We start from the raw sequence: 26,545 nt of genomic DNA, 5'->3' as shown, positions 1-26,545 counted from the left end.
ATTTCCCCAGGGAGATGGATAAAATATCACTATTCGGTCACCTTCCGCAGTCCTCATTCCTTCCAGTCCCTGTGTCACGTGTCTCTGCTGGCCGTCCTACACAAAGCAGATCTTACAGAAACTCTTAGTAAAGTAGAAATGGAATAAAATCGAATCACAAACATTCTGAAAGTAGGCCTGCTCCCTGAGCTGAAGTGGCCTGCATTATAGTTATATTTTACATTCAACACCGGAGTTTTCAGCAAGACCTTCTGGAACCTTCAGTCCTCAACCTTAACCATTAGTCCACTTACTGCCCCCCAAGAACATGGCTTCAGTGGGACCCATATCCACACCCTTAGTGAACTAAGTCCACATCTCAATGCGCTTAGCTATTTCATGAACCGACTGAACACCTCACAGTAATCCCTTTGAGTTTCTGTACTCTGCGGTATTGCTCTCTATGCAGCTGTCGTGATATTGCTCATGAATTAATAATTACCTTCTGATCAGTTTTTTTGTTGTAATATTGATAGCCAATTTCCCCTTTTGATTCCAGCGTGTTTAGCTCTGACGCTGTGAAATGGGTGAGGAAATATATGTAAGAACTTTTCTACAGCAATTTCCCATCTCTGAGCTGCCGTTGTACTATCTAATAGGCTCCTTCCTGGATCACAGAGATGGAAATGAGTTCACCTCCTGTGGAAATATCCGCAGTTTTCCCAGCAGATTAATACCAATGACTGTTGAATAGGCGCAGCGCCTTATTTCCATCTTCTGTACATATTGAAAGCCATTGCTTAACTTTTCTATTATGCCACCTTCTCCTAGTTTTGGTATTATGTTGCTGTATGACTGACTCACCTGTCTGCTGACCTGTGCTTGTTCTATTTATGACCCTGGGACTGCCCCGCCCCTCTCTCTCCGGTGGCGAATCCCCTTTCATTGTAAATTGGAGCTCAGAATTGATTGGAGGGCCGATGCCTCCATAAAAGGAGACACCCTGGTAACAAAAGTTTTGCTAACAGCCAAAATTCCCAGACCAGTTGCGTCATGTCCCTCGGCAAAAGCGATGCTAAACTTGCGCGAGTGAACAACATTCCCTCAGAAGGGGATGTAGCCAGATGGTCCTGAGAGGAACATTCTGAGGTAGCTTTATTTAAAGCCTACATATCTGGTCCTTCCATTTCACCTCCATGGGGTCCCAGCATTAACTATTTTCAACCCAAGATGCACAACCCAGCCTGTAAACCAGACCTGCACTTTAACAGTCTGAGTCATTTCAGTAACCCTCTGCCACCACCCCCCCCCCAACTTCTCAAATTAGACTAGTGGTAGACAGGCCAGCTCCAATCAGAGGGGGACTCTGAAACTCCACTGAAACAGGAATCTTGTATGCAGGGCACTGACGGGCCAAACCTGTCACATACTTGAGGGATGGTGCGCTCCTTAGGACAAATGCCTTGCCCAGTGACAGCAATCCAGTCCTACCTGCCTGTCTCATAATCATAAGATTAATTATAATGATGACACATTAAATCTCATTCCCAGTTAAATAATTCATAGCCCATGTCAAAACATGAAGCTTTACAACATCCTTGACAGGATGCCAGTCCATCCCAGAGCACACACTCATTTACACAATAAGAGCAAACTAGAGACACTATTTCAACTTATTGCGTGTTTTTGGACTGGGGAAGGACAGGAGAAGTCCTAGAGGAGACCTGGGTAACCATGGGAGGAAAAGCAGAGGGTTGCCAACCAAGCCAGTGCTCCACCTTACAGTGTATGAGTTCATTTTATGTAATATATCTTATTCCTGCTACGGTGTCCAGTGGAAAGCACTGTTTACCCAAAAGAGCATTAAATGTAATGTTCTAATGTTTAGTGCATCAGTTCACTTTGTAATTTCATAAACTGAACATTTCTGACAAAGTATAAAAACAACCTTCTACACTTTGATTAATGTAGAAGGTCTGTGGCTTGTTTTTTGTCTTTAAATTATTATTATTTTATTATTATTCCCTGTCCGTTCTTCATGCCCACCCCCTACCTGCAGTGCTGCAGTGTGACCTTTCTTTATACTGCCAGAGAATTAATATGCAGATGAAAACATCTTCAAACAAACTGTTTTCCGTGCAGGCGGGATGCGCTGGAGTGTCCAGCCGCGACATTTTCCTCGAGCCGTCGGGGTTCATTAGGGAGACGCTGCCCGCAGGATGCAGCTGGCAGCGTTTAAAAGTTACTCCCCGCACCTGTCAGGAGAAGGGCGTGAGTCGGACACTCCCTGGGGAGCTGCAGGATCATTATTAATATTTAATCTTTAATATGTACCGGTCTTTAAATATTTTTTTCCAGCGCCCCGTCTCGCTGGCCTTCTGTCTTCGCTGGCTTGCCTCCGCTGCCACTCCGATCCCGTAAAGTTGTCAGCGGAGGTGACGGATCCGTCTGTGGCATTTTCACCACGTGCGGCATTTATCTTCACTGTCCGTTCTGCTCCCATAATGCACTTCTACGGTTAGTCGGCTAGCATTTCAGGCTGAGAAACAGCCAACATTTCAAACCTGATGAGCAGGGACGGGTCTGGGGGGAGGGTGGCAGTACCCCTTGGCTTGTGGGAGTGCTTACGCAAAAATATTCTGAGGGCAAAACGAAAAATAATTAGTTCAGAGAGGTAACCAATTAGATTGTAGAGGAGGTGGGTCCAAGCAACTAGAGGAGGTGGGACCAAGACACCTGATTGGTTGGTCCCGACTCCTCTAGTTGCTTGGACCCATCTTCTATACAATCTGATTAGTTATCTCTCTGAACCAATCATTTTTTGTTCTGCTTTCAGAACATATATTTGTCTAAGTAAAACTCCCATGAGCCAGTGACCCCATGACCACATGCATGCTCCCCCCTCCACCCCCGCTTAAATATGTATGCTACTTGGGTCTGAAATAGATGTATTATCATCACTATTATTATCTACATTTGTATATGTGAACTAAAATTTTGTACGCTGGGAACAGGCGAAACGCGGATGTAAGCACATTTTCTGGGTGCGTTGGGAGGTCGAGTCGCTTCAGCTGGTGAAAAGTGAAGTTACTAACAGAAAACATAATCAGTCTTTTGGAAGCACGACAGTGTGCATAAGAAGTGTTACGTATCTGTTAAAAAATGTAAAAAGCAACTGCAAAGCATTGCATAAATAACATAAATTTTCAAAATTGTCTTTTGCTTCTTAATGCTGACAATCTAGTGTAAGTAATACCTGGAGGACATTACGGTCCTGCATCTGCTCCCCCTAACAGAACAACTGGCCCCAATCTGCCCCCCTGCCCAGTTGAAATGGTTTAGAACTGCCACTGGGTATGAGACATAACTTTTATGGAACCTGTGCAGGAATGGAGCTTTTATTTTGTAATAATTTCTGTGTTTGTTCGTCACTGTTTCTCAGCTCTCTTCTCATGCTTTCGTTTGTTGTAATTTCGTTTGTTGTAATATCCACCGTGTCTAATTTTGCATACATTTGGCGACGGAAAAACAACATCAGTATGCCTTATGTAGCATGTGCCGGTGGGATATTCTGGTGTATATTGATCACAGTGGCTTTTTGCCCCATTCAGATGATCGAAACGTTGGTCAGTTTTAGCTTGAAAACCACCTGGCTTCAAATCCCAGGCTTTGGCAACGAGGCGATGCGGTATCTTACTGTGGAAATCCCGCTTTTAATTGCCGCGATGATGCCAGCGACACGTAACACCTGGGTGGCCCCGTTAAACAACACGATCGCACTCCTGTGGGGCTTGCCGAGTTGGCAGGCAGGATGGTGCCTGCGGACGTGATCTCAAAAAGCACACCTTTACGAGTTAGAACACAAATGCAGCCACAATTACATAATCATATAGCTATCTTACCTAGCATAAACGTGTCTGTTTGTTTAGTGGATAATGGTAATGCTTATAATGTTACCAGTATAAACATACATCTCCCCTAAATTGCACGACACTGAGTCACAAGAGCCCCTCCAAAGGAGCATTTTAGTCACCTAATCACGTTTTGGGACTGAATGGAAGATCAGAAAGGTGCAGGTGCTGGACTAAGCCCCCATGTCTCGACTGTATAAACACATTTATTATTAACTATGGAAACTATATGAGACTTTTAGAACAACAAGAGGAAAAACAACCTTGCATACAAAGTCATGATGTAAAGTTTACTATAGCTGACTTATATTGTGTTTTTAACACAGGCATTTCAACAGTGGTGATTCTTTCTGTCGATTTACGCCTTTATAAAAACATGGATGTAAAACAACAAACCTTGTTTATTCATTATCCAAATGTGTCATGCAGCAAAAAAGGCACATGTGTAAATGGGTAATTACATGCCGCCATTCTACCACCGGCTTAAATCGTGCTGGAACAAATGAATAAATAAACAGAATAATATCATTTCTGATGGTTTTCTTAATAGTGACTGTTGGTATTACAGCAACAGCTTCTGTCAAAATTGCAGTGGAATCATTATGCATTGCTGTGTATTTCGGAAGTCGCTCCTGCTCTGCTTGTTAGTGCAGAATCAGCAGGTCTCACTGTGTTCAGATACAACATCCCGCTCGACTAAACTTTAATTGGACATGCATGTTATTAAGAGAAAATGTGCCATTTGAAATGCACGACGGTTTAAATAAATGGCAAAGGATATTGTAATTACAGTACTTAAGTCTAATTGAATCATATTTAATTTGAAAGAACACATAATTACAGTAATGCACGTTTCAGAGCATTGTTGCGATTCCCATCTCATCGCACGGGCTGTTACAGCACTGCAGCACGAGCTGCGTCAGTGGGAAATCTGTGAATGACGCATGTCATCTTATTGCATGATATTGCAATGACGCATGTCATCTACATGTTTTTTCTTATTGCCATTTGACAGTGTATCTTCTTCAACGGGCATTACTATTCCTAATGGGCTTATTTTTAAACCTCTCTGAAATCACTTTGTCATAGGAGGATATTTGGCATAGAAATTCAGCCCCCAATCCCCCCCCCCCCCCCCTCAAAAAAAGAAAGTGGAATGTTTAAGAGCTTCTCTCCTGCTTGTTTGTCTGGCTTCCTTTAATGCTTTGTTTTTTAATCTTTTGCCAAGAAGGCCTTCAGAAGCCTGTGTCCTTTCAGAACATATGCTCTGGAAGACCATACGCTGCAAGCATCCACGGAAGTCTTTCCCCCAACTTCAGACTGTGTCGGATTAGTTAGCTAGCAGCTGTTTTTAGACCACTTTGATTCCAGATTTGAATGTGGTCTTCGCAATAATATTTTATTTCACGAAAGAGGGGTCAGACAGTCCTTGGAGTAATTGAGGTTAAGGGACGCACTCAAGGGCCCAACAGTAAAATCACTCTGCCAACCGCAGGATTTGACCCAATGACCTTCCTATCATAATCCACCCACGGCTCTAACATCCTGTTTGAATGAATACTTCCTAGTCGCTTTCTCCACAGTGTGCATCTTTTATCGTCGCTGATACCGCTACTGCTTAGCTGACTCCAAAGCCACTTACCCTGGATATTGCTGAGGTTAAGCACCTTTCTTGAGAACATATAAGCAGGTCTTATGGGATTTGAACCAATACCATTCTGGCTATAAGCCTGCACTCCTAACTGCCATGCCGTCTGCTGTGGATGTGTGCAATGGGGTTATTCTCTTGATTGAATCCAGCTCCATTAACTTGTGAGCTAAATGGAGGTTAGCCGGAATGGGAGTACCGCTAATAAAACAACTAGTTACAGCTCTTCCCAGGAATGTGCACTCGGGGACAGAATTCTTAACCCGCATTTTGTCTTCATTTTGACACGAAATATCTCCCGCAAATATGAGCGGCTATTTTGTGTCTCGTGTGGTGTTGCAGTTAGGATAGCACTGGGGACAGGGTCTATTATATCCTTCTCCACATTCCCACCGGGGGCGACCATTAATGACTTTTATACCGGTGTACATTGGAGAGTCACACCAAGCAACTTTTCTATATTAATTACAAGTACGTTAATTACATCAGTAACCTTTATTCTGGTAATAAGCAGTCATTACGTGTTTATCTTAAGCAAACACACAAAGCTAAAGGGCGAAAAATGCGTGTTTGTGCAGATTAATTAAAGAGGCCGCAATAACGTGCGTGACCAGTGGGGGCAGTGTTGTGGGCATGTTTCGCACCTTATAGGATAGTTAGATATAATTGAGATGGTGCTTAATGAGAAACGATAAGCACTCTTCCCGGTTGGTCACGAGTTACATCAAAGCCTTTTTTTTTTTTTTTTTCCTGACCACGAGATTATTGACTGTTGGGCTGATAGTGCAGGATCAGCAGTGCCTAGCGAGTCCGTCGGCAAGGAAACCTCAATCGCTTTTGACGTAAACAGCACATATTACAGTACATATTCATTTCCAGCAGGACAATGCATTGTGCCCGGCTGAAAGGGCTTTGGAGACGGTGGCTGCCATGGGAGATGTGAATGAATCGCTGCTCAATCACTGTAAATATTCAGAGAGACGTGTCGTGAAAGGATCATTGTTTACAGCTGCGTGAGGAAGCAGACACGGCGAGCGAATAAGCGACCATGTGTTAAGTCCATGTACCGTTTTGTAGAGCCAGGGGTTGCCAAATGATTAAAAAGGGTTTTTTATTTATTTTCTCAGGGTCCTGCCAGTTGATGTCACAGAGGATAATGCCTCTTTGAAAGTTGTCAGGCACACACAGCGTGACTATTGTCCTTCCAGTCGCTCGCTGCTCCTCGCCGTCCTTCGGGCAAAATTGAGATTAATCCGACGTATTTACTTTGCTGAAAGAAAAAGTCATTAAAATACACGACACTCGGAGAGCAGTCCCCATGGTGTTTGTTTGGGTTCCAGCGATAAGCGCTTACTTAGATAAAGGGCTGCCATAGACGTAATGCCTTTCTGTTATCAAGATGCAGGGATGTTCATGCTAATATAGCATGAAAGGAAGACGTGTGCATACCTGGAGAGTGTGTCTATGACTGTGTGTTTGAGTTCCTTTTATGTGTTAAAAGGCATGCAGTTCAGGGGACTATGGTTATGTGTGTGTGTGTGTGTGTGTGGGGGGGGGGGGGGGTTATGTATAGATGGCATTGTGGGGACCAAAATGTGGTAAAAAATAATCAGGAAAATCACAAGGAAACAATCAGTTTTTTTTAGTCCGATCAAAAAAGTAGTAATAGTTACTTATGGTTATGGTTAGTGTTGGGTAGGCGTTAAGGTCATTGTTGGGGTTACGGTTTTGCTCATAGAAATGAAGGGATGGTCCCCACAAAGATATGAGTGCAGGTCTCTGTGTGTTTGTGTGTGTATGTGTGTGGATTATGTCCCCCACAATGTAATAAAAACCTATTATTTTGACTTTGTGGGGACCATTGTTAGGTCCCACACTCCGCGCATGCCTGTGTATGTGTGGTGCATGCCGACGTGGGTGTCAGAGCCCAGTGACGTCACATCCGGGGCATCCCTTGGCCAGGGCCAACTCGACTTCTCCGGAAGCCCACTCCCACGAGCAGTCGCTGAGATGCTGGATGGACGGAGGGGGCAGATGAGCGGACAGATGGACCGCAGATGGGCGGATGGCGCGGCAGCGGGGGGGGCGGCTCCTTTAAGCGTGAGCGAGAGAACCGTGCGGCTGGACGTGCCCTGCCGTCCCTGCGAAGCTTCACGCTCGTGAAGGTCGGATTGTCACCATGCAGTCAGAAGTCAGAAGTCACCTTGAGAGGGTCGCCACAAAACTACTTCCTGTCCCTCATAATCTTTCTGAATCCTTTAACTTCTCAGCATTTCTAAACCCTCTCTAACCCGTAGCCACATCAGTACCAGGGCTGTTTGTTACAATCCGCTGTTATACAGCCGTAGTTTAGATAATTTATAGAGACACACATTTCTGGGTTAAACCAAAGCGACAGGACAGGAGGCTCATTAAGGGTGACCCCATTGAGAAATTTAAGAATTAATGCAATCATCATACCAAATTCCTTACACTTCAATACCAAGTGGCATTATTTGAAAATATAAAAAAATATTCTTTAGTATGTGAAAGATGAACAAAACTTTCTGCCCCCCCCAACCCTGAATGGAATGGTCTGCCTCTGCTGGAAGGACCATTCTTCCTGTTCTTGCTTGCGTGTCGATTTCGCTTCGAGCGAAGGGCTTTACGCTGAGAGTAATATAGAGGACACGGTGCCAATGAGTGCAGGGAATCCAGAGGTTTCACCCGAGAAACACAAACAGATTTGCCAGGCAGCAGCATGTCATGTCACGCCACCTGGTTGGGCCTTAGCTATGGCGATTGGTGAGTTAACTTGACTATGAAGTTACCAATGGAGTGCGGTGCATTTACATCGACTGTACCTGAACTGACGGGCGAAAGAGGTCGACGGCAGATGGAAACAAATTTGCAAATCAGCCTGCGTGATCCCTTTCCTCGGGGCAGGTACGAGGAGCTTGGGGAGGTGAAATTTCAAATTAATTAGCCGGAAAGAAGAGTTTTACCCGGATACCAAGATGTTTAAGTTCAAATAACCAGCAATTAATTAAATTAAATATGCAAGGTGAGCAAAGCTAGCTGATTCATCATAGCCCAGAGAAAATAAAAAATTTATTTGGAACCCTTGCATTTCTAACATGCACAAGCAAATCCAAATTCCCTCGTCCCAAGGAATTAGATTCTCTTTTTTCTTAATTTTCCAATTTCAATTCAATTCGGTTTTTAGAAGATTTTGGGATGTTAAATCCCACCGGTGAAGGTTTCATTATTTTCTGGTAACACTTCATCATCCAATGGGTAGTAACCAGACTCAGATTAAACATGGGGCATCTTGCAGGTTGTAGGCAAACCTGTGAAACAGCAGTTTGCAAGCTGGAGCTTAATTGTTTAATCATTTTTCTTTTAATTGGTTGCATACCCTTTTCGGTTCCCCTCCACCTGAGCCTGCCTCGGCTGAAACAATTAAGTCCCATTCAGCTACAATTGCTCTTGCTTAAGGATTTTTCTTCCACTGAATGCTTAAAGGATGCTGGCTTGTATGTAGGGAAACACATGGTTGACACTCTAATGAACGTTTGCCTTGCGGACCAATAGTGTGTTCGAGTTCTCCGGACGACAAAACCCAAAATCGCTTTCAAAACATAAGTGAGGTGCATCACTCGACGAGTCTGAAATCAATTTTGGGATGTAAAATACATAACGGGAGACACATCCAAAAATATAAAAGTGTAAATGGTCTGTTTTCTCCTCCTAAAATATTTCCCAGGCAGGCGTAACCTTTCTGTCAACTTTCCAGCTTTGTGACTGATACGGTTAGTCATAGTCCATTTGTTTGGGCCGGTTTTTGCCCGTCAGAGGTAAGTGGACATCAAAGCAGAATTTCTTGGCTTAAACGACAGGGCCGGCTGTGAAACGTTGCAGAAGCGAGGTAGGTGGTGTTTGTGCGTGTGTGTGTGTATGTGTGTGTTTGGTCCAGGTATACCTTACCTTGTGGGGACCAAATGTCCCCACAACGTTATGAATACCTATTTTTTTTTACCTTTTGGGGACCAGTTTCCCCATGAGGTACTGCTGCTACTGCTGTCACGAATGGTACGACTGCCGCTGTCACCCTGTTTCCGAATGCCCTCTTCTACCTGAAAGTTTACCTATGTCAACCTAGGAGGGCCGCCCACCTCCAGATCAGGCCAATAGGACTCTGTGCTTTTTGGTAAAGTGACCAATTGCAAGAGGCACCAGGAAAGGAGATTCCTAATAGGTCAGCTTTATTTTGATTTGCTTAGAACTAGTACAGACGCTCCCCAGGTTAAAATGGTCTGTGTTACAATGTTTCAACTTTACGATGGGTAAATGCTTTTCACTTTCAGTACATTATTCAATGAATTACATGAGATATTAAACATTTTATTCTAAAATAGGGTTTGTGTTAATTATTTTGCTCAACTGTAGGCTGATGTAAGTGTTCTAAGCATGTTTAAGGTAGGCTAAGCTAGGCCGTGACGTTTGTTCGGGTAGGTTTACCGTATCAAAACGCATTTTCGCCTTACGAAGTTTTCTTCTATCGAAACAAGCCCATCGTAACCTGGGGAGAAGCTGCATCATGATTGGTAGATTCAGACCCCAAATCAGTCACTTAGATATTTCCCACAAAGCATGATAAAGTGTGTTGGTGGCGATTTCAGCAACTCTCTCTTTGAACCAATCAGGTCTTTAGGCGTCTGGTGTGGCAGAGTTTAAATTCACTGGTGTGTTTTATGTACATGCTTCTGCTTTTCTCTTCTTTGTGATTCTTCTTTCCTTTATAGGCCTTTATGGTGGTTGTTCCCCTTAAATTACTTGATCACTGGGCAGGATCCTTTTACTACAAGTGTAGCGAGTTGTTTTGTTGGGCTGAAGGCGTGTTTATGACAGCATTAAAGTACCTTCCGCAATTATACACTCCACTTCCCGGCTCAGTTCCGTTTTTGAAGATGCACGTGAATGTATGAATACATATAAAAATATTAATGTATGTACATACATAGCTAGGTTATTTATTCATGTTTTCCTTTATTTCTTAAAATATGTATTATAGTGTAAATATATTTCCGTGTCTACTCTGAAATTGAATTTCCGGAATTTTATTACACTCGACATAAACAAAATTGACTTTGGGCAGTAACTCGCATTTTATTGCCGAAAATAATGAAATGCAGCCGGCCGTTGATTTGGTATATTCTGGAGTGATCAGTGAATTAGGGAAGGCAGGGTTTAATCTGATGCTCTGATCAATAAAACCCTGTACATTGAATGGGATCCTAACACCCTGCACATTTTATGCTGTCGTTCAATATGATTCTGCACTGTTAGTGGTTTCATTGGAATGACAGAAAACCTGTCAGGTAACGTATATGTATAGTGAAACTGTGGCGTTATGCAAAGTAGCCCTGGAAGTGCACATCCACTCCTGACATAATAATGTCACTCCTTAGCCTGAAATGACAGAGGCTTTGACCCCACCGCTATTTGTTTCCGTCTTTTTTGTCTTTCAGGGTTTTTGAGCACTGGCGACCAAGCTGCCAAGGGGAATTATGGGCTCCTGGATCTCATTCAAGCCCTTCGCTGGACCAGCGAGAACATCGCCTTTTTTGGGGGCGACCCTCTGCGCATCACCGTTTTCGGGTCGGGGGCCGGCGCCTCGTGCGTCAACCTGCTGACCCTGTCTCATTACTCCGAGGGCAACCGCTGGAGCAATTCGACCAAAGGTACGCGAGGCAGCCTCTGACGTTCTTGCCGCTGTGGAGAGCCAATGCGGAAGTGAAGGTTGTCGGTTCTGACATTGAGTCCTTGGGCTGAAGTTCTTCAGTAAAACACAGCACCCATATGAGTAAAATGATAGATAGATAGATAGATAGATAGATAGATAGATAGATAGATAGATAGATAGATAGATAGATAGATAGATAGATAGATAGATAGATAGATAGATAGAAATCATATTTCATAAAAGGTTAACGATGGATGGATGGATGGATGGGTGGATGGGTGGGTGGATGGATGGATGAGATGTATTTTCCAGTTGCATATCCAGCACAGGATGACAGTTGTGTCTATTTTTATGAACATGATAAGAATTGTATGTGGGTGGTTATTATATTGAACCATATTAATGCAGCTGGATGTAGAGACTGTATCAGCTCCATTAATACAAACACAAACAGCCAGTCTTGATGATTCTGTGTGTGTGTGTCAGTGTCTGTGTGTTGAATATGAGCAGCATAAACTCTTATAATCAATGCGTCACCTGTCTCTCTCCCATGGAGGGACAGAGCTGTCATGTTCCTTTCAAAATTGCAAAGTGATTTGTTATTGTTAGCAGGCATGTAAAATCTGCAAACACAGTCAGCTTCAGAGAGAGACGCTGCGCTCTTGAAGTGTCTGTGTGCCGAAAGCTACCCCGCATTTGTTGCGAAACACGGAACGTTTGAAAAAGTTTTGTCCCCGATACAGTTGGGTTGGCGTGAGCCATGAAAACAAAGTAGGTTATCGTGTTTTAAAATTGATGTTTTGGATGCTTGAAATCCCAGTGAGCTAAATTAAAGGTCAGATCTTGTCGGGGGACATCATTAGGGCTCTTGTTGTCCCACGTGATTCCAGATCATTCTGTTTGTTGTCTTTGTTGCATTCTGTGAGGGAGAGCGGGTATGATGTGTGCTACTGCGTCGCTCTCACCTCACAGGTGTGCGCACCCCACCCCCCAGTCTCTCCCCTCTTGTGTGCATTAATCAAGTGGCTCCAGTCCTAGACAGTCTCACTTAATACTTTCTTCTTGGCTGTCAGAGGGCTTCTTGTTTGGAAATCAGTGATAAAGGTACTGGGTACTGGCCCTCCATTAAATGTTGAGCTTATTTTTTACTGCATTCAGAAGAAGACTGAGGTAGATATAAAACTTGCAGGATTATGTTGATTAATCTAAAAGAATTTACATTGCCGTTTTATTATAAGAAACTTAATTTCCATACGAATCTATACTCTAATGGACTTCATAAGGATTTTTTGTACATACCTCATGTCTGCTTGTGTAACCTTTATTTATTTATCTATTTGCCTGCACATTTATTCATTATTTGAAGTTTCTACTGCTTGTCTTTTGTATTTCTCTCTTGATTGTGTGCTTAACTGCATGCTAATGACGGCAGCTGCACCAAAACAGACTCCCCGTATTTTTAGTACTTTATTTAAAAAGATTCTGATTCCGGTTCATTTATATTTGTTTGATCTTGTATGATTTTGAAGGCTAATACTGATGGAGTGAAAGTGAATTAAATATGCTGCTTTTCAGCATCCTCTTTCCCCCTCGTCCATAACACGCATTGTGCTCTGCTTCTTGCCTCTCTGCAGGACTTTTCCAGAGAGCTATAGCACAGAGCGGCACGGCCCTGTCTAGCTGGGCGGTCAGCTTCCAGCCCGCTAAATATGCCCGCCTGCTGGCCAAGAAAGTAGGCTGCAACCTTCGGGGCACTGTGGAGCTCGTGGAATGTCTGCAGAAGAAGCATTACAAGGAGCTTGTGGACCAAGACATCCAACCCGCCCGGTACCACATCGCATTCGGGCCCGTCATCGACGGCGACGTCATCCCCGATGACCCCCAGATCCTCATGGAGCAGGGGGAATTCCTGAACTATGACATCATGCTGGGGGTGAACCAGGGCGAGGGCCTGAAATTCGTGGAGCTCATCGTGGACAGCGAAAATGGAGTCCAGGCCAACGACTTCGACTACGCTGTCTCCAGCTTCGTGGACGATTTGTACGGCTACCCGGACGGCAAGGACATTCTTAGGGAGACCATCAAGTTCATGTATACAGACTGGGCAGACCGACACAACCCGGAGACCCGGAGGAAGACGCTGTTGGCCTTGTTCACGGACCACCAGTGGGTCGCCCCCGCCATCGCCACGGCCGACCTACATTCCAGCTTCGGGTCCCCGACCTATTTCTACGCCTTCTACCACCACTGCCAGACAGACCAGGTGCCCCCCTGGGCAGATGCCGCCCATGGCGACGAGATCCCCTACGTCTTTGGCCTGCCCATGATTGGACCCACTGATCTCTTCCCCTGCAACTTCTCCAAGAACGATGTCATGCTGAGCGCCGTCGTCATGACGTACTGGACAAACTTCGCGAAAACTGGGTGAGTTCCTTTTGGAGTAACTTGGATTGTATTTGACCTGTTTGTCCAGACATTGTGTTTCATTTCATGGTAATTCATGCCCCGAGAGTTAAGCCCCTGTTAATAATTCATATCGCATTCTTTTCTGGTATTTGTATGGCGTTATTTAGCATATGCTGTCAGTACCGGAATGTCGAAATAACCAGCTTGAACGGTATTTGTAAATCGATGGCTTTTTGATGTTTCCCGCAGCGACCCCAATCAGCCGGTCCCCCAGGACACCAAGTTCATCCACACCAAACCCAACCGCTTTGAGGAGGTGGCCTGGACGCGCTACAACCAGAAGGACCAGCTGTACCTGCACATCGGCCTGAAACCACGCGTCAAAGAGCACTACCGCGCCAACAAGGTCAACCTGTGGCTGGAACTGGTGCCCCACCTGCACAGCCTCAATGACCTAACACAGGTCGTCTCCACTACCACCAAAGGCCCCGTGCCAGAGCCCACGCCCAGGACACCAAAGAAGGTCCCCACTGCCACCAGGAGGCCCAACCCTACCCCCTTCCCAACGGAGAACCAGGATGAGCACAGCCAGCTGGAGCGCCCCCTACTGGTGGACAGACGGGATTACTCCACGGAGCTGAGCGTCACCATCGCTGTCGGCGCCTCGCTGCTGTTCCTCAACATCCTGGCCTTCGCCGCCCTCTATTACAAGAAGGACAAGCGGAGGCAGAACGTGCACCAGCGCTGTAGTCCTCAGCGCGGCACCACCAACGACCTGGCGCACGCCCAGGAGGAGGAGATCATGTCCATGCAGATGAAACACACGGACCTGGGCCACCAGTGTGACGGCATCCACTCACACGAGATGGTCCTCCGAAGTGCCTGTCCGCCAGATTACACACTGACCATGAGGAGGTCCCCAGACGACATCCCCTTAATGACCCCCAACACCATCGCCATGATCCCCAACAGCATTCCAGGGATACCATCCTTACACCCGTTCAGCACCTTCCCTAGTGGACAGAACACCTTGCCCCACCCCCATTCACATTCAACAACCAGGGTATAGCCGGTGGGGAATTACCTTTTCTGCAAATCATTGTCATGAGAACCTGGGGATATGGTACTGCTGAAAGGGAAAATATCACTTTTTTTGTAAAAAAAAAATAATAATAAATACATAAAGAAAAAATACATAAAAATAAAGGAAAAATGTTGGGATTACATAGAAAACATTTCTTTTATATGTGATGGGAAGCATAAAAGAAGGTCAATTTGCTGTTACTGGAGGAGCTCGAGCTGAATGATACGGCTGGTTTGGAGAAAACAGGGATGGGAGAGGATCATGAATCAGGCATCCACATCGATACACACTGCGCCACAGACGTTTGTTTATGGAGCCAAAAGAAGACGATGCCCCAAAGGATTCTGGCTTGGGGGTGGGTGGGGGAATGTGGCGTTGGGTGGGGGGTATATACTGGTGTTACAAAGAGATATTTTGAAAAACTATTCAAAATATGCACAAGGGAGGTATTTACAAAAAAATATCTCCAATTTTTTTTTTGTTTCATCGTTGTTGTTTTTTTTGGGGGTGGGAGGGGGGCAATTTATTGTGTAGAACGTTTAGTTATCTAGGTCTGTACACAAGGCACTGTTGTTTAATCCCTAATAGGGCACCATCAAAAGCAAGGAGAACACTGGCCGATTTTCGCAGATGAAGCATCGTCACGTAAGTTCCGTCTGCGCTGAATGCTGGCGGACAGAAGAACTGGATATTTTTGGTGCGGCGCATGACAATTTAACCGCTTGGTGGCTCTTCTGCTGATTAAGTTGCAATTAGAAATAATTTTCATCCCTCGGTTGGGTTCGTTCAGCACCGGGACTCCAGACTCACGTGGGAGGGCTGATCCGGGAGATTTAGGGTAGGGGTTTGGTGAGGGGTGGGCAGGGAGGCGTGTACATGGGAAGCCCGGTTATCATGGATAATAGGGACTCCTCTTTTTTTGTACAATGTTTGTTGATAAAAATGTTTTAACGGTGGTGAGAGACTTGTCATCCATCATCTCCTTATCACACGAGGGAGTCCGTTATTCTGTTTGTTCTCTGTTCCTTCTTTCCGCTGTTGGCCAGGTCACCCAAATCAGGCTTCTCCACTTCCTCTGGCCCAAAGTCTGCCTCACCTCCCCTCCGATTCGCTGTCTGATTTGCCTTTCGTTTTTAACAGGTTGCTGACGAGTAGCGGATGAGGCTGGACCGCTGGGGTTTAGCTCGAGATTCAACTGGTTGTTTTATTAGAAATGCTTTGTAACGCTATTTAAAGATTAAAGACTGTATGAATGTCCCTCACTGTGGCATGATTTTTTTTTTGCAGAAAGCTGTAATCGGTGTTTAATTTGAGTCCTAGATGTACACTTTGTATGCCTTTTCAGAGATTCGGGTTTTAATGTTACTATTGTCTATGATGTCCCTTCAGAGGACGTCTTACCCAAACTGCTTTAATGTTGGCGACGGCTGCATTATGGTTTACACTGATGCTCCCAACCACATACTCTAGGGGGCGCTGCAGGGTTTCCACATACAACTGTGGCCCTAGCGCCAAAAATGGCAAAAAAAGATACTCTTACAATAATGAATCAAAAACGTGAAGGAAATCTCAGAACTACTAAAAACTGCCAGGCAATATTCAGCTTCTTATACTTTAACTCGATTTGGTCATTGTCATTATACAGCTGACCATAGTATGGACACTAAGTTCTTAGGTTAGAGTTACCCGTTCAAAAGCGTGAAATATACAAATGCAAATAGACCGTCATACAATTGGTGATGAAAAGGAACTACAGTTTGGCTAATTTAGAGAGTAAGATTGGAGCTGTTAGCCAGTGACGTTGGAGTCTCGCTAGTGGCCCTGGTTCCATCAGCAGTTTTTTGCTGACAAAGGATGACCGCAGGGTAAGTTCCTGTAGTAATTTCGTTGGTTGTACAGTGCCAAGTGTCCGCAACACCGCGTCAACCCCAGAGCAGCTGAAAGAGCCCGTCTTCCACTCGGATGAGCGACGCATGTTGAGAAAACCTCACCTTCAGCTCCGCGACCACCTTCTTGACTCCCCCATTGTTTTCATTAAGAGAAGAATGAATATGCAATCCTCTGTTCTTTTAGGGCTCAGTCACACCTTCTAGAATGTTCTTTTTCTGTTATCGCTGCCCCCAAACACACTCCTGTACCCACTCCCATACTCTACTCTTGTCTTTCCCGACGTATTTTCTAGTTTTCTCATTCCGTCGCCTCCATCGGCGGACATTTGAGGTCCCCTCCTTATGTTAACCATGCACCATGTTGTCTGGTGACAGGTTTAGGGTGGAAATGTGTGTTTTTGCAGCTAGGAGGGACTGTATCTCACAGTAAGACAATGGACTGAGTCATCTTAGAAGGGGAAAATGCGGCAGCCTATTGTGGGACGAATGTAACGCTGAGTGTGAAACTTATCACATAACACGTTGATATCATTATTTTGGTCTGTTATTGTCATAAGCTTGTGAACCCTTTGATTTCAGCCCCATGTTGGTGATAAAGTTATATAAGAGAGTACTACAGTACTATATGTAACTTACATAAGAACTATTGTAAATGGGAAGGACTTCTGTGATTTTCCTTGTGTCCTGCATCCCATCCGGAGTTTTCCCTGCCATTTGCCTGTACTGGATAAGTGTTTAGAAGATGGGTGGATGGATAAATGGATCCCACCAACCCAACCATAACCCTGATGGAAATGTCACCATTTATATCATTACCCCCTTTTACACTAAAACAGCATCACCTGCTGTAACCACAACAGACTGTATCTCATGGCTTTAGAGAGAATAAACTTGAGAACGGCATGGAAACCATCACTAAACCACAGCCTAAATATCACAATTACAAAATGTAGCATTTTTGTAGTCGAAATAGAGGGGATGTGATACATTTGCCTATTTTGCTAATATATAACGTTAAGCAGTCAAGCACTGTGTTTTGTTGTTAAAATATATGCTACTTTTGTATTTAAAAAATATCAAAAAGGATTATTCCTGAATATGTGGGCTTCTGATAGCTACATCATATAATTGATTGATATTGGTGTAGCAAAAATGAAATCCGCATACAAGGAACTGATGTAAAACTGCCCATAGTCGGAACATGACAGCGGGTGCCAAACGACAGTGTTTATATTACGGCTGTAAAATAAAGTCAGGAAGGAAGAACCTCAACCTTCACGTTTGTTCTCACCACCAAGCAAGCTTTTAACTTGTAGTTAAATATTGTGTTTGACCATTACAATTCTGACGTTTTCACTCAGTGTCACTGACCTTTGTAAATATATAATGTTTCCAAAAAGGCACAGTTACTGAAGGGGTCTTGGTTTCTATATTGTCATGAAACAGTATTTGATTTTTGCTCTTCTGACATGACTTGTTTAAAATTTCTACTAGAAATGTAAAATAAAAATAATAATAATAAAAACACCTGTCCCCTATTTGTTGCATTACCTTGTTACATTACCTTCCATATTAAATCAAAAGACACGTGTTATTGTTAATTGATAACTCTACCACTGAAAGCTGTAATTATTTGTTGTACAGTTTCACACACAGATCCAGTATATAATGCAATATATATTCCGTTTAGTCTTAGAACACTTTCCTGGCCGTGAGCAATGGTTTTCTCACCCACATTTGCAGTTAAAGCTTTCTTTTAGAGCTTTAAAGACTAACCAAACACCCCTTTCTCTGTTGCCTTCCCCTGATGATTTTATTTTCATTTTATTTCTTAGGGTTAGCTCAAAGATTTTTGGCATTCATTGACAGTCACGCGTTTTGACAATATGTTTTTTTCTTCATAAACCTACCAAATGAGCTACTGTTTAAAATATTTTTTTCCCTGATTTGTGAATCCCCTCCACCATTGTTGTGAAAATTGTACTGCAAATCTGTTGTTTATTTATATAAGTACTGGGTACTAGCCATATGTTCACCTTACAAATATATGGTTATCTCAGATGTTAAAGTGATAGATTTGAATGGTCATATATCATATAAGCTCTGTATTAAAAGATTTTGTATATTACATTGTCACTGTACCATTTGACTGGAGACTGGAGACAGTATGTAGGCAGCTGAAGTAACAAATAGACATTATTGTTTAGAATTATGGTGCGAGGAATGTGGGATGCTTGTTTTTCTGGGGAACACTGATAACAGACTCTGTAAGTCCTCGTTTTGGATAAATGTTTGCTTTTTGCTATGATAGATGGTATCATTTTTTTGCCCCACCCCCACTACACACACACGCACACACATTCCTGTACTCATACTGTATCTTTGTGGGGACTGTCCATGTATTTCTATGGGGCAAACTCTAATACCAACATGACGACCTTGGGGGAGGTGGGGGACCCAGCCTAAGCTTAATCATACTGTAAGCAACCAAACAAAATACATGTATTTTGGCATTTTTAGTTGTTTAATTGCAGTCACAGATTTTTTAAAAATTTAATTTCTCCAATGGGAACCAAAACAATGGTCCCCACAACGACGAAACATACCCAACAACAGGTTTTTATCACATTGTAGGGAAATTTGGTCCCCACAATGTAATGTATATCTGACCCACACACACAAATTTTAATCCATCCTTACTGTCATGGACATATTTTGACAAAAAAATAATTATAGCCTTAAATATTTGCTGTGTATTTAAGCAATGTTTTATGAATAAAGTTCATATATTAATATGTTTTACCTAGGATGTTAATGTTTGGTCGAAATACACAGTTAATTCTCTAAGACAGAAACAAACTGTATGTTACCTAGTGTACATGTTCCATCAGGGTGGCTTGCTGGACTGTCCCAGAATGCTCCATTCTGAATGACTAGCTTTAGCCTTTTGTTTTAGCCAATCCTGAAAAAGAACATGCAACTTAATTTTAAATGTCACTCACAGCCAGAAGCAGAGTGCGTGTTACCATCTTCAGTACAAATATCCATGTGCCACACCTTCAGTTATTGCACATTATTGGTTTAAATTGTTTTTCTAGGATGTAAAACGGACAAAGGCCCTCGCTCCTATTCATATGTAAGGCTGGTTTGCCTTCGGTGATTTCAGTGACTGTGTATGGACATTCATGGTTTTCATGAGAAGTTTTTAATATCATTAATAAATATGATCATATTTTTTAATTCGCTGGGCTTGCTGTCTTCCTGTGGTCGACTTTGTCTCCCACCAAAAAGACCGGCAGGGTCTCACCGGCAGATCGGCAGAACCTGCATGATTTTTTTCCCGAAGAAGATACACCCTAACCTCGCCGTTTTCCTTGTGTTTACAGTGTTTCCTGGAGTCTGGGAGCAGCTCTGAATTCATGTACCCCGCCATTACCGCTCTGCCTGTTTGTCACTTGCAGCGACAGGATGAAAAGCCAACGGATGGCAGACGTTCAGGCCCGACGGAAACGCACACTAGCCATTTAAAGCAAGAGTGAGTTGTGTCCATTAACTGATGCTTCCCCCCCCCGATACTAAAATTGAATCAGTACCGTGCTCAACTCTCTTTGACCCCCGTAATGATCTCATCGCATGATATCGCAGACACCGCGGTGCCTGCCGTAATTTCACAAAACTAAAAGGTGGCTACTACACTTTCTTGAAGCCGCTGTAACAATTGCTTGATTTCTGGTGGGTTCCAAAAAAAACAAAAAAAAAAAAACAATGATGACTATCTTCCTGTGCAAAGGAAACCTCTCTTTTCATGAATTTTATAGTGTAGACAAATTGGTGTTCATTTCCCACAGATTGAATTAGAATTTATGTTCTGGTGAGAAAAAAAAAAAATCACAGGTGGCATGAATGTTGACCCCCTGCTTGAATGACTAAAGGAAAAAGTGAATTATGGTCTCCCCAGGGATGAAATTACCCCTAATCCGCAAGTGCATAATAAAACAGACATTTAAATCCCTACTGTATGGTCTCCAGCCTGCTCGTAGCTCATATGAAAATACGGGGGATGCAGCCGAATGCGTTACACACCTTTTAAGAGAAGGAAAAGAAATATTGGTCTAACAGAACTGGCCGGAGACCCAGCCCTCGAAGACCTAGGCTTCTTAGAGGCGCTGGTATAGTTCTCTAGGTGAAGCCCCTGCTGTTGTACCCCAGAATCAGACCTGAATTGGTGTCTTAAGTTCTTTAACAACAAACATGCTGCACTATGGGCTGTTTCAGATAAAGTAATTTCCAGACACCTAAATTATCCACTACTGAGTACAAACACGCAAAATGAGTGACACCTTTGTTATTAAATAATTGCTTAATAACAAAATAATATGGAAAGTTGTCTCACGGGTCATATCAGCTCATAAAAGCCAACGGCTTGGAAAACCCAACAAGGCTTTTCGTTTCAGCCCCAGAATTAAAAAATACTGCTTATAATACAGATAGAGAGAACTGGCTGAAGAGGCTTCAGGAAGCTGCTGGTCATTTTGTGTCTTCATATAAACAGAGAAGCTGGACCCTGAGCAAGCAGGAAGCGACATTCTTTTCTTATGTGTGTGAAAAGTACATTCTGAGGGATTAAAGATTGAAATCCATGCTCTTTAATGACAGATGACTTAATCAGCATGAGTTAATTGGCCACAGGTATTTGTTTCCTAATGCTATCTGGAAGAAAAACAAGAGAAAATCCATGACAACAGAGACCTTGACTGCATGTTATTTGGATGCCATTCTGTGATGATATTGATTTTGGGACACATACCGGATTGAGAAATGGGAACATTTTTTTTTTGTCCTCTTTTAAGCACTGCAGTGTTTTTGAACCATGTTTTCAGAGGGTTTATTTACAGGAATATACTTGTGGTGGCTATATTGTTTTAAATCCCCATTTACTTCAAGTGTTGTCTTCAGATGTGAAGGTGTCTAGTGTTTAGAACAAGCTGAAGCCTTTCTCTTCTGCTGGGTGAGAGGTTTGTGCTGCAAAGAGCACTTTCCTGAGGCTAACATCTCCAAAAACATACCCATCTAGAGCGCACTCGGCGCTCTTCATTTTCCTTTCATTAGCCCTTAGTTTCCCTACAGGCCTCCCTGAATGGATGGTCTCCATAAACTTTCATCTTTTCCCACTCTGATTTTTTTTTTTTTTTTTTTAAGAACAACACCTTTGGCGGGATGGTACCTTAGCTAATGTAAAACGATGAACCTTCCTGTTCTGAGTGCTCGAGAGCGGCTCGTGTTCCCCGCGGATGGATTGCATCATCCCGCTGATTATGTAGAGTGCATGGACTTGCTTTGGCCGCTCGTCAAACGCCATGTCTCTTATGTAACAAAAGGCCTTCTATGGCTCGTCAGTTTAACACATTATCAAGGTAAATGGCTAAAGAAACAAACACTTATGCAGAACTTATGTGTATGAAGAACACTATATATATGTGTGTGTGTGTGTATATATATATGTGTGTGTGTATGTGTATATATATATATGTGTGTGTGTGTGTGTATGTGTATATATATATATGTGTGTGTGTGTGTGTGTATGTGTATATATATATGTGTGTGTGTGTGTGTATGTGTGTGTACATATATACATATATATGTACTGTATAGATAGATAGATAGATAGATAGATAGATAGATAGATAGATAGATAGATAGATAGATAGATGGATGGATGGATGGATGGATGATTGTGTGTGTGTGTGTGTGTGTGTGTGTGTGTGTGTGTGTGTGTGTGTGTGTGTGTGTGTGTGCGTGTGTATTATGTTTACATTACATTGAGCGGACCAAATGTTCCCCACAATGTTATAAAACCTGTTATTTTGAAGTTGTGGGGACCATTTTTCAGGTTCTCAGAAAGATCTGTGATTGCAATCAAAAAATTAAAAATGCCTGAAATCTCGTATTTTGTTTGGTTACTTATAGTTAAGGTTAGGGCTGGGTGGGGGTTAAGGTCATCATGCTGGGATTAGAATTTTCGCCGTAGAAATGAATGGCGAGTCCCCACAAAGATATAATTACAAACCTGTGTGTGAATATGTCACTCTCTAAGGCTCTCTATCACTCCCCATCTTTAACACACAGTGACCTTTACACGACACCGGTGTAGAAGGGCTGTTCCCCTCCCTAAAACATCCACACTTTCTCCTCGTTTCAGATTTAATTTGGGATTTTTATATAAAGAAAGGAAGGATTGGAGCTGATTCATGTGTAATTTACCAACAATTCATTTTGGACAATTTTATAATTAGTTGAGTTGTAGAATTTTAATTTTAATGACGCTATTCAGGTCTCTCTTTGCTCCATGAAGTACTATGCAGCTGTAACGATTTTCATAAGCCTGGAATATGTTTTTCTTTTTTTTTTTAAATACCCTTCCATCTCCGGGCTACCAAGGAGCGCAAGCAGCAGGTTCTGTTCATGTCACTATCACGTCCCGGAACCTCGGACTGCTTGGGGCTGCTGGAAATGTACTGGTGGCCAGAGCTTGGCTGAGTTTTCCTGCCAGTCAGCAGACCACGGTGCTGGTGCCAGCCTGCTGGAGCTCCTCCTGGCAAAAGGTCTGACGATAGGCACTATAACAAGGGCAATAGCACATATTTTTGGCAAGACCCAGAAATTAGCCAATAAAAAGGCTGGAACTGGATCCTGAGTTAATAATAGCAAACAAAAGAATAAGGTAACACTTTACTACACTTTACTAAAGGGGGCACAAGTAGAGTAGTAACCCAGTTACTACTTAGGTACAAATAATAAACAAATATAGTAACTGCATGAAATTCATGAATTTATGATTTATTAATGACGAACGAACATGTGATCGTTACATAACTAATGTTTTTGATTACTTAACATGTTAAGTAAGAGTGTACTATTACATTATCTGTGTCCCATCAAATGAAATATAACTAAAAATAATACTGGATTCTTTTCATGATATTTTTTCTCTAATGATTATTATTCATAGGTCCCAGGGTCAGTGTGGAAGAGGTAAAGTGGCATGGAAAATGGATGGATGGATGGATGGATTAATGCTTGATGAATGGACTGAATTTGAGACCACCATTTTTATTCTTGGTGATAATCAGAGTCCAAAGGATTGATTAATGATAATATTTTAAAGGCAGCCTTATATGCACCGGTTTGTATTTTCTTATGATCTGAGGGTTTTGTGACTGTAGTCTGGGGGTGTAGCACCGGACAGGAACGCAATGGCTCTGCTTTATAAGGCTTTTATCTCCAACTGGAGTCCGCCATGAGTCAGGCGATGACGCAGCCTCGAGGACACGGAGGTAGGAAGTAGCAATCAGTGATTCATCACCGACCAGAATGCTGAAATAATGAAACTCGGCCGGTGGGTAGGCTGTACGTGCATCGATCCGCCATCGATTCTTCCGTGGGCCCAGGTGCCGGGATGGGCTGTCTGGGGCTTCATAAAGCATGTAATTATCACTAATCTCCTGAATAATCGGTAATCTCCTAACCAGAACCGAATCCCCGATTCTGCAAAGCGCAGAGGAACAGAGTTTTGATCTCCAGTGGGGTGTCGGGCAAACAACATTCTCATCAGAAATTGATTTCCACAGTAGGACCTTGGTCCGTGGGCTGTCTGGTGGTCTTCTGCCTGTGGTCCCTCTAGGTTTTGCGATTTCATTTAATTTAATGCAGGGGAAATCCCAGCTGTTGTCTTCACTATACTCATCCACCTAGACCATGCAGTGATCCATTTTCAATGACCAAACATTTAATTATGACTGTGGAGCCTTATTCTTGGAAATATAAGGTGTAAGGCAGGACAAGCCCTGGACTGCCCTCTAAAACCCAAATATCCATCCATCCACCCATCCATCCATCCATCTCAGCTTCATATCTTTGTACCATAGGTGGAACCTGGAGAACATTCAAACTTAACGTACTCAGATCTTGACCTTGCGGATCCAAATCTGTATAAGGTGACAAAGTAACCTGACCTCCCCAAATCTGTGGTGTGTAGCCTAATGGATCAGGGCTCTGTACCTGTATCGAGTTGTGAGTTTGAATCATATCATTACTGTGACATAGAACAAGGTCCTCAACCACATCTGCTCCAGCAGTGCCAGACGACCCTGTGCTCCGATCCCTGCTCATACCGGGATGCTCCTCATAGAGTAAGACGCGGGAAATCACGGCATGACGGTTTACGGGGAAGCCAGTGGCGATCAGCACCACGCGGTAACCATGGTTTCCTCACTGCCGGCCCTGAGAAGTGTCAATGAGACACGGCTGGCTACTGATGATTGCTCTATCCGGCGGGGCGGGTCTCCTCTCCCTTGTGGGGGCCGTGTGGGGAAGAAGCCAGGGAGCAGGAGAAAGGGTGGCAGCTATGCATGTTTGTGATTCTGCAGGTGGGTATTGGAGGACGACCACACTGAAGTGATTACTGCCCCCTACCTGCAGGGTAGGGAACTTCGGAGGATGGTGGTGCAGAATGGACCATCACCTCACAGTAGATCCCTTTCTTCCCGTGATAAACCTCAGGTGTCACGGAGCAGCCTTCTGCAGCGTTGTCTCCCTCTTCGCAATCTCCTGCGTCCTCCATAATATGAGGAAACTGCTCAAGTTCCCCACGGGGATGGACGACGTCTCTCTGTAAGTTGTGCTTTTCCTTTCTTGTTTTTCTAACGTCCCAAAGGGACAAAAAAAAATAATAATCACTGTGTGCTTCCGCCGCACACTTGGCCTGTAAGTTTAAAAAACCAAAAACGCTCCAGACCGAGTTTCCATTTCCATTCACGCCGCGATTTCGTGCCGCAGATTCGCAGAAACCTGAGTCATGCGCACGACTTCCTACTGTCACGAGGGCCACTCGTGCGAACACACACACGCGTGTTATTGTCCGATTGCGCATCACTATTTTAACTGGCTTATTTTGTGCCTGCTGACTTTGGCTGGCTTGAGGCTGCCTCGCTCTGAATGCCGAGAAACAGCCAGCCTCCCCCGGGCCGCCGCATGGAGATTTAACACGACGCTGCGCTGTCGGAGGCATGCACGCCAGACGATTCTAATGGCGAGTGTGTGTGGGTGGGGAGGGATTAAAGGGAATAATTCACTTCCTGGTGGCACTGGGCATTTTGCCTCTTGATGCAGCCACGTGGGGTCGCCTGATGCCTGTCTCGAGGGCCGGGACGATTAGTCAGGAGTCGCTATTAACTATTATAGCTTTATTACTTAGGTAAATAAACAGTGAGCATTTTTTTGCCTGTTTTATGCAAATAAACAGTGAGCATTTTTTTGTTTGTTTTAGGCAAATAAACAGCATTTTTTTTGTTTGTTTTAGGCAAATAAACGGTGAGCATTTTTTTTGTTTGTTTTTAACAGCTGAACATGGGTTAACATTTCCGTAATGGAGCCAGAGCAACTGCCGTTGCATTCTGGGAGACATTTTTATGTAGTGTGGTTGAAGTAAATATTCTTTAGTAAAGATCTTCAAATGCTACAGGGTCATGTTACTTTGTAGTGTTTTACTGTCCTTTACTCCCTGCTATTATTCAGAAATCTGCTCTTAGAGGGTTACAAGGTCTGGGGCATAATAAAAGCAAAGGATAAAAAATCATAAACTAAGGTTGAAAGATTTTAACAGCAGAACAGTGTTAAATGCCATTCAAGATACTACACAGTGTAATTTAAAATTAAAGCCTTCATTAACCTGCCCCATAGGTGATACTATCTTCAAGCACAATTTATATTTGACATCTGTCTATCAGTGTATGAAGTACAAACTAATACACAAAAAGGTGATTCAAGGAAATTTCCAAATATAGCTCTTACGTAATACAGCGCAGGTCACAATAAATGGACACCTCACTTCGTCCACAATGGCCT

The 26,545-nt window shown here is 43.4% G+C and overlaps 1 protein-coding gene across 6 annotated transcripts in view; it reads left to right on the top strand.

Annotated features, from left to right (window-relative positions):
• The window catches only part of LOC125716424 (neuroligin-1-like), a 165,174-nt gene extending 150,075 nt beyond the window's left edge, over positions 1 to 15,099 (top strand). For all 6 annotated transcript variants that reach the window (XM_048988701.1, XM_048988702.1, XM_048988705.1 and 3 more), the window contains 3 exons: positions 11,049 to 11,261; positions 12,898 to 13,687; positions 13,919 to 15,099. In XM_048988701.1, coding sequence (XP_048844658.1) covers positions 11,049 to 11,261; positions 12,898 to 13,687; positions 13,919 to 14,738 — 1,823 coding nt within the window. In that variant the 3' untranslated portion in view covers positions 14,739 to 15,099. The remainder of the gene's footprint in view (positions 1 to 11,048; positions 11,262 to 12,897; positions 13,688 to 13,918) is intronic.
• The last annotated feature ends 11,446 nt before the right edge of the window (positions 15,100 to 26,545 follow it).

This window comes from Brienomyrus brachyistius, chromosome 21 (genome assembly GCF_023856365.1).
Source record: "Brienomyrus brachyistius isolate T26 chromosome 21, BBRACH_0.4, whole genome shotgun sequence".
Taxonomy (NCBI): domain Eukaryota; kingdom Metazoa; phylum Chordata; class Actinopteri; order Osteoglossiformes; family Mormyridae; genus Brienomyrus; species Brienomyrus brachyistius.
The sequence above is the reverse complement of the archived record's forward strand: the minus strand, read 5'-3'. Positions and strand labels throughout refer to the sequence as shown.